Source organism: Podospora bellae-mahoneyi, chromosome 6 (genome assembly GCF_035222275.1).
Source record: "Podospora bellae-mahoneyi strain CBS 112042 chromosome 6, whole genome shotgun sequence".
Classification (NCBI taxonomy): Eukaryota; Fungi; Ascomycota; class Sordariomycetes; order Sordariales; family Podosporaceae; genus Podospora; species Podospora bellae-mahoneyi.
The window spans coordinates 2131930-2146135 of record NC_085885.1 but is presented as its reverse complement, the minus strand read 5'-3'; the positions used below and the strand labels follow the sequence as shown (position 1 = coordinate 2146135).

Here is a 14206-nt window from a genome sequence, read left to right as displayed (position 1 = left end):
CCCTGACCGTCGTCGGAGCCAGGAACCCATGCAGCCTTCACTTCCGACATCTGAACATGAGATCTCTGTGTCAATTTGTATGGTTCATGCTCATGAATATAAAATGATTTGGTCGTCTTTTAAGACAAGCGTGGTTACATCTACTAGAAACACATTCAAGCCTTCTTGGCAAAGAAAGACATAATGCTGCCTTGACCTTTGGCCGCCGGCTTCTTCGGCTTGGAACCCTGGGTTGAAGAAGCAGAGCTGGTGGTCTTGACCACCTTGGGCGGAGGAGCTTCATCTTCCGAGAAAGACTCCCACCCAGGTTCTTGGATGGTAACTGGGCAGAGTGTTAGTCTCATGATAGTTGAGAACTGATCGTAGGAACTTACCAAGGTATCCTTGCTCATCCATAATCTGCTTCTTCCGCATCACTCTTCTCTTACCACGCCGGCGCCCGTTGCTCGTTGTTTCAACAACCTCCTTCTCTTCCTCGACAGGTTCTGGCGCCTCTTCCTCTGCTTCCATCGGCTCAGGCTCAGGCTCTTCGGGAGACTCAGCTCTCTCTGAAGCCGGCGCCTCCTCGCTATCGTCCTCTTCCATCATGCGCCGCAAATCCTCCTCCCTCTGTTTCTTGGTCTTGGATCCGGGCTTGGGACGAGCCTTTGGCTGGGGCATCTCCTCTTCGTCGTCATCTTCGTCAGACAGTGCCGGCGTGTTCGTCTCCATGGCAGCTGGTGACGCCAGCTTTGATGATTTTTCTTTCTTGGGCAGTGCTGCCGCCTTGGAAAAGGCAGCCATGATACCAGAGCTCCTGGCAGGTGCAGGCTTCTTGGCCGGGGCTGAAGTTGCGGCCTTTGCAGGTTTCTCGATCTTTACAGCTGGCTTGGTTTGCTCAGCTGGCTTGGTTTCCACAGCGACCTTGGGTTCCTCCTTGACCGTTGAAGTGGCTTTTGGTTGTTGCTTGACAGCAGCCGTGGCAGCAGTGGCGGCTTTGGGACCAAGGCCCTTTCGCTCCCGAGTGCGCACATTGGGGTTGGTTATGCTAACTGGGACCTGTTTGTCACTTTTGCGGACCTCTTGCGCGAGATCTGCCAGCAAGGCCATGTCCTGAGAAGAGTGTCAGCTTGATCGTGTTTCGGAGCATCGATGAATCAGCAACAAACCTTGATGGGTTGTGGAGAGACGCTGTAGACGTGAATTGTCGCAACCTCTTCATATTCCGCCAGAACATCTTACAGACAATAAGCACATGCCCTTGAATGTGACACCGGGCTGGAGCTTGGAAACTCACCTCTGAGCTTCTCCTCTGTGACCAGGTGAAGATGGTAGACAGGAACAACGTCGGTCACCGAGTCCGCATCGGGCATGTCCTCGTCTCCTCCATTCTGAGAATTGGTGTTGTACTTCACTCCATAGATGAGATAAGTGGCATGTACACTTTCAGGGCGCTTCGCATTTTGAGTCCGGTGAAACTCATAAAGCATCCTGTCGCAACAAATCAGTAGAGTCTTTCTGAATGAACCTTGAGTGGGAAACGTACTGCTTGGCAATGTTGACCGGCACTTGGAGAGTCTGGCTCAACAGAACATAATCGACCTGTCCATGTTAGCAAGTGTCAAATGCCATAACAGCCCGGAAATGCCCTGTACATACCACCTTTTCCTCCGCGAGAACGGTCTCAGACAGATATTTGAGATATGTGTCCATGATGATTGACTGGTGTGATTGTTTTCATTCAAACTGATGGATCCAAGGGCGAGGCAGTTGGATGGGAGTGAATGAGGTGCTGGATGGGAACGCGTCAAGTCGCGACTTTTACTCCTGTGGAAAGCGTAAAGTGGTGCCGCGAAGTCACGTTATCCACTATAAAGCCACTGCCCACAGTTGACTGGCCTGCAGCCCCTGAAAGACCCCTGCCCAGATGACAGCCGGGCCGATGCAACGAGGCGCGAGAAAACGTTTGGTGTACCCACCAGTCGGCGTCCAAAAGCTTACCTGATCCTGGGGACTTTAGCCATCACGGTTCACCGTTGAGTGTCCTCCACCGTGAACCCATTTTTCCCCCTCCAACATATTCCATCGCGCCTGTTTTGACTGTTGTTGTTGTTGTTGTTGTTGTTGTTGTTGTTGTTGCGCCATGTTGCGCCAGTACTCAATCGTTTTGCCCACTTTGATCTAATCCTTCTTTTGCTTCGCGACTCTCGTTGCAACAATTTACCAGAGCTTGCATCTTTCGAGGTCGGCGCACCCGGCCACCACCGTGTACCAGTATGGCTTCGTTTCCACGGTTTCGGTTTTTAGCAATTGCCGTCATTTTTCACCTTGCCTACATTTACTCTATTTTCGACATTTACTTCGTCAGTCCCATCGTCTCGGGAATGCGCCTGTTCGAAGTCGAAAGGCCACCATCACAGCGAGCGCCTGCGGATCGTCTAGTTTTGTTTGTGGGTACGTACACTCGACTGGCCCCTTTTCTTGTCAAGTCTCTCAACTTACACAATGTGTACTTTCTAGGAGACGGATTGCGCGCCGACAAAGCATTTCAGTCCCACCCCGAGCCCTACCCGAAATCCGACAACGACCTTGTGCCAAGACCCCTGGCCCCTTTTCTGCGATCCAAGATCCTCGAGAAAGGCACGTTTGGTGTTTCCCACACACGCGTTCCCACCGAATCCAGACCAGGCCATGTTGCGCTTATTGCAGGTCTCTACGAAGATGTCTCGGCTGTCACCACCGGCTGGAAGATGAACCCGGTCAACTTTGACAGCGTGTTCAACCGCAGCAGACATACTTGGAGTTGGGGTAGTCCCGATATTTTGCCAATGTTTGAGCACGGTGCTGTTCCTGGGAGGGTTGATGCTTACATGTACGGCCATGAAATGGAGGACTTTTCGAGCGATGCTCTTGTTTTGGATCTTTGGGTATTCGACCATGTTAAGGAGCTGTTCGCCGAGGCCAAGACGAACAAGACGCTCGGTGATGCGCTGCGACAAGACAGGATTGTCTTCTTCCTGCATCTTTTGGGATTGGATACCACCGGTCACTTCCACCGTCCGTATTCCAAGGAGTACCTGAATAATATCAAGGTGGTGGACCAAGGCGTAAAGGAAATTACCGAGTTGATCGAAGATTTCTATCGCGACGGCAGGACGGCATTTGTGTTCACGGCCGACCATGGTATGAGTGACTGGGGAAGCCACGGCGACGGCCATCCGGACAACACGCGAACTCCCTTGATTTCTTGGGGCTCAGGTGTTGCCAAGCCTGAGCTGTACCCTGGAAGGGTGGCCCCTGGACATGACGAGTACTCTTCGGACTGGAATCTCGACCACGTCAGGAGGCACGATGTTGCGCAGGCGGACGTTGCTGCGCTCATGGCTTATCTTATTGGGGTCGAGTTTCCCGCAAACTCGGTGGGCGAGTTGCCGTTACCTTTCCTTGCGGCCGATTTGAAAGAAAAGGCCAAGGCATCGCTTGTTAATGCTCAGGGTGTCCTGGAGCAGTATCGCGTCAAGGAGGAACAGAAAATGGCTACCGAGCTCAGGTACAGACCTTATAAGCCGCTGAGCGAGAACGGTCTTACGGCTGAACGTCGCGTTGCCGACGTCAAGAAGCTTATCCGGAATGGAAATTATGAGGAGGCGATTGAGGAATCTGCCGCCCTGATGAAAATCGGGCTCGGTGGTCTCAAATACCTCCAGAGATATGACTGGCTGTTCTTGCGAGCTTTGATCACCATCGGGTACTTTGGCTGGATGGCATATGCTCTGACGACTGTCATTGATTTGCATGTCTTGCACGGAAAGGTGAAGCCTTCCAGAACATTGAGTGGCACTGTCGTCGCCTCGTCTATCCTGGTTGCTCTTTACGCCTCCTTCGTCATCTCCAAGTCGCCCCCTACCTACTATCTTTATGCTTTCTTCCCAGTATTCTTCTGGGAGGGAGTCTATGCTCGACGGGAAAGTATTGCAGCGGGGGGCAAGCAACTGTTCGGCCACGTAAAGTCGGGCGCAAGTGTTGTTTCGCTTTTGTTCAACACGGCAATTTACATTGCAATCATCGTATCACTGGTGTGTTTCTCAGTCTTCCTCACCCAAATCATCCTGATGCTAACTCATATAGGCGCTGGGATACATTCACCGTGAGATCTTGACGGGTCTCTATGCAATTGGCGCTCTCTGGCCTATCGCCTATGGATTTTCTTTCCTGCGAGAGCATGCTGCTCTGTCCGCCACATGGTTTCTCTCATGCCTGGCCATGAGCACATTCACATTGCTCCCGGCCATGAAGACCGAGGATGTTAATCAAATGTTGGTATCCCTCCCTCCAGCCACTTCTTGAGCGATACTGACCCTTCATCAGTGTTGGCGGTGGCGGTATTATGGTTCTTATCGGCCTTGTTTATCTGATGTTTGAAGACTATATCCTCGCCGACTTCTCCCGCCCTACCGAACAAGCCTCGCCAACGCAAAATCACTTCTCCCGCACCCTTGTGGGCGTCCAAATTGGCCTCACAGCCTTGGCCATGGTTGTCACGCGCTCCAGCGCACTCTCGCTGCAGGCCAAACAAGGCCTTCCTCGAGGCAACCAAATCGTAGGCTGGGTTGTCCTTGTGTTGTCTCTTCTGATGCCTCTGGCCTATAAGCTTGTACCCAGCAACGAGTCGAACACGCACTACCTCCATCGGCTGCTCATCATCTTCCTCACCTGCGCCCCGACCTTTGTCATCTTGACCATCTCGTATGAAGGCCTCTTCTACGTGGCTTTCTCTGCGGTGCTGGTCAGCTGGGTGAGACTCGAGCACGCCATCTACCGCGCTTCGCCCCCTCCACCACCATCTCCCGAGGGCATCGACCACCGCCCTCTGACTCTTCCCGACCTCCGCACCTCGCTGTTCTTCCTGGTGCTCATCCAGTCAGCATTCTTCTCCACCGGAAACGTCGCCTCTGTCTCTTCCTTCTCTCTCGAGTCGGTGCTGCGGCTCATTCCCATCTTTGACCCCTTTTCGCAAGGCGCTCTGTTGATCTTGAAGTTGATGATTCCATTTGCTCTGATTTCGGCCAATCTTGGGATTCTGAACAAGAGGCTGGGGGTTGCGCCCTCGGCGCTGTTTATGACGGTTATGGCGGTCAGTGACGTGTTGACGCTCTATTTCTTTTGGGTGGTCAAGGATGAAGGGTCGTGGCTTGAGATTGGGAGCACGATCAGCCACTTTGTGATTGCGAGCTTGTTGTGTGTGTTTGTGGCGGCTTTGGAGCCGGTTAGCGGGGTGTTTATCTCGGGGGTGGAGGTTGAGAGGGAGGAGAAGGTTGTTGGAAATGGGGAGAAGAAAAATGGGGTGGTGGGCGATGGGAAGGCTGACGGGAGGATATGATGGGGAGTATGTGGAATGTGGGGGGTCTCATGTGGATACTAAAAAGGAAGCTATATATAAAATGATGGGCAGTACCTATATAGCGAGGTATTGGGTAGGGAGGTGACATAAAAAACATATATCATGATCCTGACATAGGCAGAAGTTTTGATCCTTTAAGCCGACATAGTGCAGTGGCTTTGCAACGACGAGGCTGTAAGAAACACATGGATATCATTGGATACGGCGGGTGGAGCTCCAAGCAACCCCACCTCCCCTTGGAGCCAGGAGCTTAGCTTGACACAAGGATGAGGCAGCTCAGTTACGAACGCCCCAACAATCTGGAACCTGCTTGTTGTAAGTACACTTATCACTTCTCTCTCTCTCTCTCTCTCTCTCTCTCTCTCTCTCTCTCCCTCTCCCTCTCTCTCTCCCTCTCTCTCACTCACTCTCTCTCTTCTCTCTTGCAACTTACCTACAACAACAACAACAACAACAAAACAAAACACTTGTACGCATCATCTCCTTTGCTTAGGCACACACCTGTCGCCCACCATGGCGACCCATAGCACCATGCATAACTTTACGACTCTTATCAAGAGGTATGCCACCCACGCCGGCCTCCACAGCGATTGAACCCCCCCTAACGGTGTTGTTGCGCAGACTGGAAGCCGCAACTTCGCGCCTGGAGGACATCGCGCAGTCAGCAATCGATCTCGAATCCGCCGCCGCCCAGACACCCCAGGGCCCATCGTCCACCACCACTCCCCAGAGTTCCACCCCTGCTCCCTTGATCAGAGCCCTCGCACCCCCTCCTCCGCCGCCACCAGCCCCGAAGCCCGCTGCGCCTGTGAAAGAAGAGCTCCCCGAGCAAGTGGAAGATTTCAACGCATTCATCGCCAACCATGTCGAGAAATGGGTTAAACTCAGCGAGGAGATTGGTGGCCCTGTCGCCGAGCAGGCCAGGCTGGCCCTGAAGGGGTACACGGAGATCTCCAAGTTCATCCACCTTTCGACCAAATCCAAGCGACCCGACCTTAAAGGTGCCGATGCCCCTGTGTACCAGAAGTTGATTGAGCCGATTGCCGACGTTATCAAGGCCGTCAATGCCATCAAGGACAAGGCACATAGGTCGGATCCTTTCTTCAATCATGTCTCGGCTGTTGCCGACAGCATCATTGTGCTGGCCTGGCCTACCATTCCCACCAAGCCGTACAAGCACGTTCAGGAGGCTAGGGACTCGGCGCAGTTCTTTGGAAACAAGGTCATCACGGCTAATAAGGAGAGGTGAGATTGGCTGGTGGACTGCGTGGTCGTTGGATGGTAGGATCTAACGGTGAATAGTGGCGATGCGAAGCACCTTGAATGGATCAAGGCCTATTACAACATCTTTCCCGCACTGATCGAATACGTCAAGGACAGATTCCCTGATGGACTCACGTGGAATCCCAACGGTCAGCATGCCTCCGAGGTGGCAAAGGCTCTGGAAAATGCTCCTTCTGCTGGTGCTCCTGCGGCTCCGGCGCCACCAGCGGGCGGTGCCCCTCCTCCTCCTCCCCCGCCCCCTCCTCCCGGTCCTCCACCGGTTCTTAGGATTAACGAGCAAAAGGCGGAGCCTGCTCCGGCCGGCGGGTTTGGCGCTGTTTTCTCGGAGTTGAACCAGGGCGAGGCGGTGACCAAGGGTCTTAGGAAGGTCGACAAGTCTGAGATGACGCATAAGAACCCGTCGCTCCGCGCAAGCTCGGTGGTGTCATCTGAGGGCTCTTCTGCTCGCGGGAAGAGCCCGGCTCCGGGGAAGAAGCCCAAGCCGGAGAGCATGCGGGTTAAGAAGCCGCCCAAGAAGGTGCTTGAAGGGAACAAGTGGACCATTGTAGGTGCTTGCGGTCTTGGTTTTATCGCAAACCAAGCTAATGACTTTCTTCCAGGAAAACTACGACAGCCAAGACGAACCCATCGAGATTGAAGTCGAAATGAGCCACTCCCTCCTCATCTCCAAGTGCACCAAAACCACCATCGTCCTCAAGGGCAAGGCGAACGCTGTCACGATTGAAAACACGACGAGATTGTCTCTTGTTGTGGATGATTTGGTCTCCACCATTGACGCGGTCAAGTCGCAGAACTTGGCGCTGCAGGTCATGGGGAAGATTCCGACGGTGCTGCTGGATCAGGTGGATGGTGCGCAGATTTACTTTAGTAAGGAGAGCAAGAGCACCAGGGTTTTCACGAGCAAGAGCACGGGGGTGAATGTGAATGTGATTGGGGAGGATGATGACTACAAGGAGCTGCCGCTGCCGAATCAGATTTGTTCGTATTATGATGAGGAGAAAGGGGAGATGGTGAACGAGATTGTTAGTCATGCTGGCTAGGCAGGGGGTGGGAGTGGTTGGGATGGTAAGGGGGGGAAGGGGGGTGTTGGTGAGTGGAAGTCATATAATCAAGGGCGGGGAGTTTGAACAGGTGTTTAGCGTTAGTAGAGAATCATCTGTTGGTGTATTGCATTTGGCTCAGGAAACTCGGGGTTACATGTGCCATCTCAAATGCCAGGTAGGATATCAATATTCGTCTGAAATCCCATACCTATGCACAGAAGTCACTAGCTAACAACAAAGGTGGGTTCCTGGCCGTTTACTCCTTAGTCCAGCCCTATGGACTCTGTGCAGGGGAGACCTTTCTTCTTCCTTCCCCTCATGGCCGATTTCTTACCCCAGGTCTTTTTCTCTGAGGAAAAAAAGTCAGAGGGGAAGTCCGGAAGCATGTGACAGGCACAGGGCAATCTAACGCCAAAGAGGACGGGGACCGGTCGTGGTGCCAAACCTCCCTCCCGGGTGTGTGTGTGTGTGTGTGCCAAACCACCTATCGGGGATGATACCCATTCGTGGGCTAGAACCTACCTGGGAGAGGAGGAAAGGGACGAGTTTGTAAAAGCTTGGCTATTAGTTTAAACAAAAATTGGCCTTGTTTCGGGGTGCCAATCTGCTGGGTTGTGTTTCGGGGGCATTTGGAGGTGCTAGTTGCGGTTGGTGTACGAAAGGGGGTTTTACATAGGTTGGTGAGTATATGCAGGACGGACTGCATAAGGTGCATGATTCTCTAATCGGTGATATTAGATGAGTGGTTGGTTGTAGTGAAACATCTATGAGGAATTCGTTTTCCTAGCTTAGGAAAAAGATCAGTTGACTGTCAGTTATTTTATTAGTCATTTTACCTTATAGTTGAAGGATAAACTTTGGCAATCCTCTTACAAATCAACAAAGGACAACGTTTACGACTACTGCTTGCCACACTGGATACTTACTGCTGCTGCTCTGCTGGAGCACCCATCCCCCCCTTCCCCCCCCCCCGCCTGGCGGTCATTGGCGATGTCCGCTGCTTTGGAAGCTGTCCACCGCAGCAGTACGTATTTGGATCACCGGGATGCGCGGGAAATCCAATGGGCTGAGTGGTGACCTGACGTTGAGAGTAACGATCCGGAAACGGCCAATGTATCGATCGTATTGCGCGCAGCTTGTCAAGTCTGTGGCAGGCAACTCCATGATAAGTGCACAGCGCGAAGTGGAGAGGTGTGGACAGGGGCAGCGCAAAGTGGAAGTTTCAAGGCCAAGAATCCCCGGATTTGTGGTGTACAGTAGGGCCGGTGATGACTTCCTGAAGAAGGAGGAGAAGCCGCGTGATAAATCTCGGTTGGCCAGAAGTTTGTTACACTCATCGGTGCTGCCTCTGCTGGATTTCTGGAAAACGAACAGCTCCCCCTCTTTCTATTCTCCCTCTCTCACATGCCAGGCAACCCCGTCCCGCATCCGCATCTTCCCGTTCCCAGCTGAGGTGAGTGGGGTGCTGCGCTATATGCAAGTACTCACAAACGCTCCAGCAAGCACGATTCATCACGACGAGACGAACTGTCAATTTGAGGGGCGCGCAAGAAAAGGGCGTTTCTTGGTATTCCTGTCTAGCCCGGTGGCTGCACAGGTGACGGAGGCTGGCCGCACGCTCGGCCAAGACAACCGTTTTGCACTAAAGGCGCTGGCAGGCTGCACCTGCGCTGCTCTGTGAGCGGTGGATCGACCGTTCTTAGGCTGTTCCCCATCTCGCTCTCCCCCATCTCGCTCTCGGCCCACCCCCCTTCAAACCCTCAAAGGGCAACGAGCATCAATCATCGCACGACCTCTTGGATCTCCTGGACTTCCGTGTCTTCGGTAAGCCGGTGCTTTGTCTTTCACCACCTCATTTCACCTTCGAAGCACCATTTCTTGCCATTTTACAATCAAATTGCCCTTCAATGTCTGCAGGCAGATAGCTAGCTAGCCAAGGAGGTTCCAATTAGTCTCCCAGATTCCACGCAGCTCCGGATACAGACCAGACCTTCGCCTCATTGAACAACAGCACCGGCTCGAATTAGATCGCTGGATTTTCCAAGTACAGCATACCTTAACTCATCCCACCGTTCGCAGTTCGGATTCCTCAGCCCACCGTCTCAAACACGCACGCGATATACTTTGCCTCGTCCATATACATCGACCGACGTCCAGCGAACCTTGTCCAGTCAAGATGGAGATCGATTCAACGCCTCCGGCAGCCCCCGCGCCGGCATCCAACAAGCAAACGTCCACATCTCCGCAACAGTCGGTATCGCCATCTGCCGCCCCGTCAGCGGCAGGCACGACATCCACAACCAACACGGCCGGTGGATTGAGCTTCAGGAGGTGGGTTCCCGGTGCGGCCGCTGCGGCGTTGCGCCATGCGGGGGAGTTGAGGGTATGGAACGGTTTGCGCTGACTTTGTCTTGTTGCCATTGAAACAGACAACGAGCCTCAAGAGCATGCGAGGTGAGTAGTTTACTGTTATATCACGTCCCATATTTCAGCAGCCTTGGCTGGTGGGTTATCTTTTGGTGACAACCCGCGGCCTGACGTGCCCCTCGGCGATTCGCGATACCTCGCCTATCTGGTGCCTCGGCTCATCCGTACCCCCCTCCCCCCAAGCTGTTGGTTATCATTGGGGACCTCGAAAGCTGACCAGTCATTCCAACAGACATGTCACGCACGCAAAGTACGAACATGCCATCTCTCGTCTTATCGTATTGTTTTGCTCACGTCAAGTGTTGCAGGTTCGATGCGATGCCGCCAGCCTCGGCGTGCCATGTACCAACTGCGTCGCCTTTCAGATCGAATGCCGCATCCCTACCCCGAAGCGCAAAAAGGTGGCTAGCAGCATCGCCCAGTCCAAGGATTCTGATAGGTAAATGACACCACACACATACACACACACACACCATATCCTTTGTCTCCTGATCTATTTGCTTTGCGACAAATAGCGTGGCAGGCCCTCGCTCTCCACGGGTTCGCCCAGGCACTCGGGTTCTCGTCTGTGCGCTTGCTGTGCTGTGCTTGATAGCTCAAAGTTTATATGCTTGTTCGGTCTGATAGTTGGATGCTGACGCGGCGGCTGTAGTGAACGAGGCGAGGTCGACGATCGATCATCATCACTTCCTCCCGGGTCCAGCACTTTTCCCAGTGGCACCCGACCTCCTGCTGTCTATCACACCCACGAAGCTACCCCCTTGACCGCCCCTACCGAGGAGCAACAGAAGAAGGAGGAGTTTGATAATGCCACCTTGGCCAACTATATGAATCTGGTCATGAAGCCCAAGTTTACGCGGGCCCCCATCACCGAGGCCGGCAGGGTGGCCTACCTTGGAGAGTCTTCCAACCTGACGCTGCTTGTTCACGACCGTCAGAGCTCGGCAGATGTCGTCCACTACCCGCTGCCAGAGAATATCAAGGGATCCAGGGCACGACTGACAGAGCTGGACAATGTCGAGATTGAAATCCTGCACCAGCGAGGAGCCTTCCTGCTCCCGCCAAGGTCCCTCTGCGACGAGCTGATCGACTCATACTTCAGATGGATCCATCCCGTCGTCCCTGTGATCAACAAGACCAAGTTCATGCGCCGGTACAAGGACCCCAAGAACCCGCCGTCTTTGCTTCTGCTACAAGCCATGCTGTTGGCAGGGTCACGGGTGTGTACCAATTCTCAGTTGATGGATGCCAACGGCTCTTCGACGCCGGCAGCCTTGACTTTCTACAAGAGAGCCAAGGCTCTGTACGATGCCAACTATGAGGATGATCGGGTGACCATTGTCCAGTCCCTTTTGTTGATGGGGTGGTACTGGGAAGGTCCCGAGGACGTCACCAAGAATGTGTTTTACTGGACCCGTGTCGCCACCATCGTCGCCCAGGGCTCGGGCATGCACCGGAGTGTGGAGGGGTCACAGCTCAGCAGGTCTGACAAGAGGTTATGGAAGCGCATCTGGTGGACACTGTTCACTAGGGATCGGTCAGTGGCGGTTGCGCTTGGGCGGCCTTGTCACATCAACCTTGATGATTCGGACGTGGAGATGTTGACCGAGGATGACTTCATCGAGGACGATGCCGACCACCCTACTGGCGAACACCCGCCGGATCCCATTCACGTTCAGTTCTTCTTGCAGTATGTCAAGCTCTGTGAGATTATGGGCTTGGTGTTGTCGCAGCAGTACTCGGTGGCGGCCAAGGGCAGGCGGCAGAACGCCATCGACCTCACACACAGCGACATGGCGCTTGCGGACTGGCTTCAAAACTGCCCCAAGATTGTGTACTGGGAGATGCCGAGGCATCACTTCTGGTCTGCGCTGCTTCATTCCAACTACTACACCACACTCTGCCTGCTTCACCGCGCCCACATGCCTCCGAGTGGCTCCCACAGGTTCCCAGAAGACTCGGCCTACCCATCACGCAACATTGCTTTCCAGGCGGCGGCCATGATTACCTCGATTATTGAGAACCTCACAGCTCACGGGGAGCTCCGCTACTGCCCAGCGTACGTGGTGTACAGCTTGTTCTCGGCGCTCATCATGCACGTCTACCAGCTCAGGTCACCGGTGCAGTCCATTCGACAGGTTACGCAGGATCGGATCCGCACTTGCATGGATGCTCTTAAGGATGTGTCCAAGGTCTGGCTGGTGGGCAAGATGGTGCACACCCTTTTCGAGTCGATTCTCGGAAACAAGGTGCTTGAGGAGAGGCTGCAGAAGGCGGCTGGCAAGAGACACCGCAAGGCGCAGCAGAGCCTTTCTCAACTGGAACAGCATCAGCGGATGCAAGAGAAGCGCAAATACGACGAGATGGCGATCGATTTCTCGGTTAACACGCCACAGCCACAGCACCAGGAGTCTTATGAACGGTCCCGGCCACAAACGCCCAGTTTCCTGAACAAGGAGCAGAATCCAAACGCGATGCCTCCCCCCACCGCCACCGCCACAGCCACGACCTCACCGCCGCCTCACACCCGCAACAACGGCGACGCATTCATGGGCGGGACCGCCTCACGCCCGCACACCCGACCGGCAACGCCATTTAACCCTTCGTTCTCTGTTCCAGCCACGCCACCGGACCTCTATCTGGTCACGAGAAACTCACCTAACCTGTCGCAGTCCATCTGGGAAAACTTTCAACCGGATCAGTTGTTCCCCGAGGGCGTCCAAGCGCCGTTCCAGGGGCAGTTTTCGCCGCACCAGCACCATCAGAACATGGACGCCTCGGTCATGGCTCAGATGCAGAACCAGAACATGCAAGGTGGGCCCGCCCCCGTGGACGGACAACATCAGTTTGGACAAGCTTTGCCAACCAACAGAGGACTAGCAGGTAGCCCGATGCAAAATACGAACAACAACAGCAACAAGAACGGACTGCTCCAGCCGGGGATGGCTGGGTTCCCGGGGAACCAGGGGGCGAATATCTGGCAGACGAACTTTGACAGCCAGATGGTGGATGGGAACAGCCCGAGCGACAGCTGGAGCACGAGCTCGGTGCAGGGGCAGCCGCTTCCCTCGACGATGAATGTGGAAGACTGGTGAGTTCTCTTTTTTTTATTGTTTTTTTACTGTTTTTCTATTGTTTTTTTTATTGTTTTTTTATTGTTTTTCTATTGTTTTTTTATTGTTTTTTTATTGTTTTTTTATTGTTTTTTATTGTTTTTTATTGTTCTTTTTATACAGTATGAATGACTGGCTGACATGGGAGGGACAGGTTTCAATTCTTTGGGATCAATGGCGAGGCTCAGCACGGGCTTGGGTTTGATAATGTAGCTGCAGCGGCTGGGTTAGGGAATATGATGTAGGCTTTTTCACACGCTTGCGGCAGGACGGGCAATGATGAAAACACACAGAGAAATAATTGGAGGGATATGTTGGCATGATATGTTTTTGTGGTGTCTGTGTTTATTATTTCGCTTCATGGGATATGGGGTTATGGGAAAGCCTGGGTTTTAGTTTAGGTACTTGATATGGGGGGTTGGGGATTTTTGGGGATTTTTGTTTGCGGGACAAAATGGGATTTTTATTTGAATGTTATTTGGAAGTTTTGGACGTTTGGTATGTATGGAATAGGGAATGTTGAGCGTGGTTAGGCTGGGAGAGGGTGTATTGTGTCACATGATGGGTCTTGTTTGATCGGTTGTTGTAGGAGTTGATAAGGGACGAATGTGCTCGCATGATGGCATAGTCGAATATCATATATCAGATGTGGAATGGGGTGTTGCCTTGAGATGGATGTAGGAATGACACGTATATATATATATATATACATGTGTGTGTATATGTAGGTGGGCATAGCATGGCATAGCTAGCTGGCACCCGCCCCACTTTTTGCTTAAGTGGTAGGTTAGGTGAGCTTAACTGCAAGCTTTTAAGAGCTGGAAGCTGCTGCAAGTCACCTAATTGGGCCGCACCTTCGCCCTGAACCAGTCACCACGTTGGCAGCTGTTTGGTTGGGATCTTGGGAGTTGTTGCCTTCCAATCGCGGTTCAGCTGGGCGTGGACCACTGGAGAGTGGG

The 14206-nt window shown here is 53.3% G+C and overlaps 4 protein-coding genes across 4 annotated transcripts; 3 read left to right on the top strand and 1 right to left on the bottom strand.

Annotated features, from left to right (window-relative positions):
* Positions 1-60: 60 nt before the first annotated feature.
* QC761_601245 (uncharacterized protein) lies at positions 61-1817 on the bottom strand. Its single transcript, XM_062880584.1, has 6 exons — positions 1639-1817; positions 1526-1581; positions 1277-1470; positions 1149-1216; positions 375-1092; positions 61-322 (listed from the first exon to the last, which is right to left on the bottom strand). The coding sequence occupies exons 1-6, from the start codon at positions 1690-1692 to the stop codon at positions 156-158; spliced, it is 1257 nt and encodes a 418-aa protein (XP_062729576.1). The 5' UTR covers positions 1693-1817; the 3' UTR covers positions 61-155.
* A 171-nt stretch (positions 1818-1988) lies between these two features.
* Positions 1989-5494, top strand: MCD4 (Glycosyl phosphatidyl inositol anchor synthesis). The gene is given in 5 exon segments (XM_062880585.1): positions 1989-2085; positions 2095-2433; positions 2500-4055; positions 4108-4295; positions 4348-5494. Coding segments are annotated over 4 exon segments (2934 nt in total). The 5' UTR covers positions 1989-2085; positions 2095-2255; the 3' UTR covers positions 5360-5494.
* A 169-nt stretch (positions 5495-5663) lies between these two features.
* SRV2 (suppressor of rasval19) lies at positions 5664-8358 on the top strand. Its single transcript, XM_062880586.1, has 6 exons — positions 5664-5695; positions 5874-5940; positions 6002-6625; positions 6683-7208; positions 7264-7882; positions 7952-8358. Exons 2-5 carry the CDS (start codon positions 5894-5896, stop codon positions 7702-7704), a joined length of 1638 nt encoding a protein of 545 aa, XP_062729574.1. The 5' UTR covers positions 5664-5695; positions 5874-5893; the 3' UTR covers positions 7705-7882; positions 7952-8358.
* A 354-nt stretch (positions 8359-8712) lies between these two features.
* On the top strand, positions 8713-13492 carry CTF1 (Transcriptional activator of fatty acid utilization; the record flags this gene model as incomplete). Its single annotated transcript, XM_062880587.1, has 5 exons — positions 8713-10038; positions 10137-10161; positions 10443-10573; positions 10787-13225; positions 13402-13492. The coding sequence occupies exons 1-5, from the start codon at positions 9884-9886 to the stop codon at positions 13490-13492; spliced, it is 2841 nt and encodes a 946-aa protein (XP_062729573.1). The 5' UTR covers positions 8713-9883.
* Positions 13493-14206: the final 714 nt, after the last annotated feature.

Coding starts and splice junctions, on each gene's coding strand:
- QC761_601245 (XM_062880584.1), bottom strand. CDS start 1,692: ATGGACACATATCTCAAATATCTGTCTGAGACCGTTCTCGCGGAGGAA. Junction 1,582..1,638: donor TTCTCGCGGAGGAAAAGGTG/GTATGTACAGGG, acceptor TAACATGGACAG/GTCGATTATGTTCTGTTGAG. Junction 1,217..1,276: donor CACAGAGGAGAAGCTCAGAG/GTGAGTTTCCAA, acceptor ATTGTCTGTAAG/ATGTTCTGGCGGAATATGAA.
- SRV2 (XM_062880586.1), top strand. CDS start 5,894: ATGGCGACCCATAGCACCATGCATAACTTTACGACTCTTATCAAGAG. Junction 6,626..6,682: donor ATCACGGCTAATAAGGAGAG/GTGAGATTGGCT, acceptor AACGGTGAATAG/TGGCGATGCGAAGCACCTTG. Junction 7,209..7,263: donor AAGGGAACAAGTGGACCATT/GTAGGTGCTTGC, acceptor ACTTTCTTCCAG/GAAAACTACGACAGCCAAGA.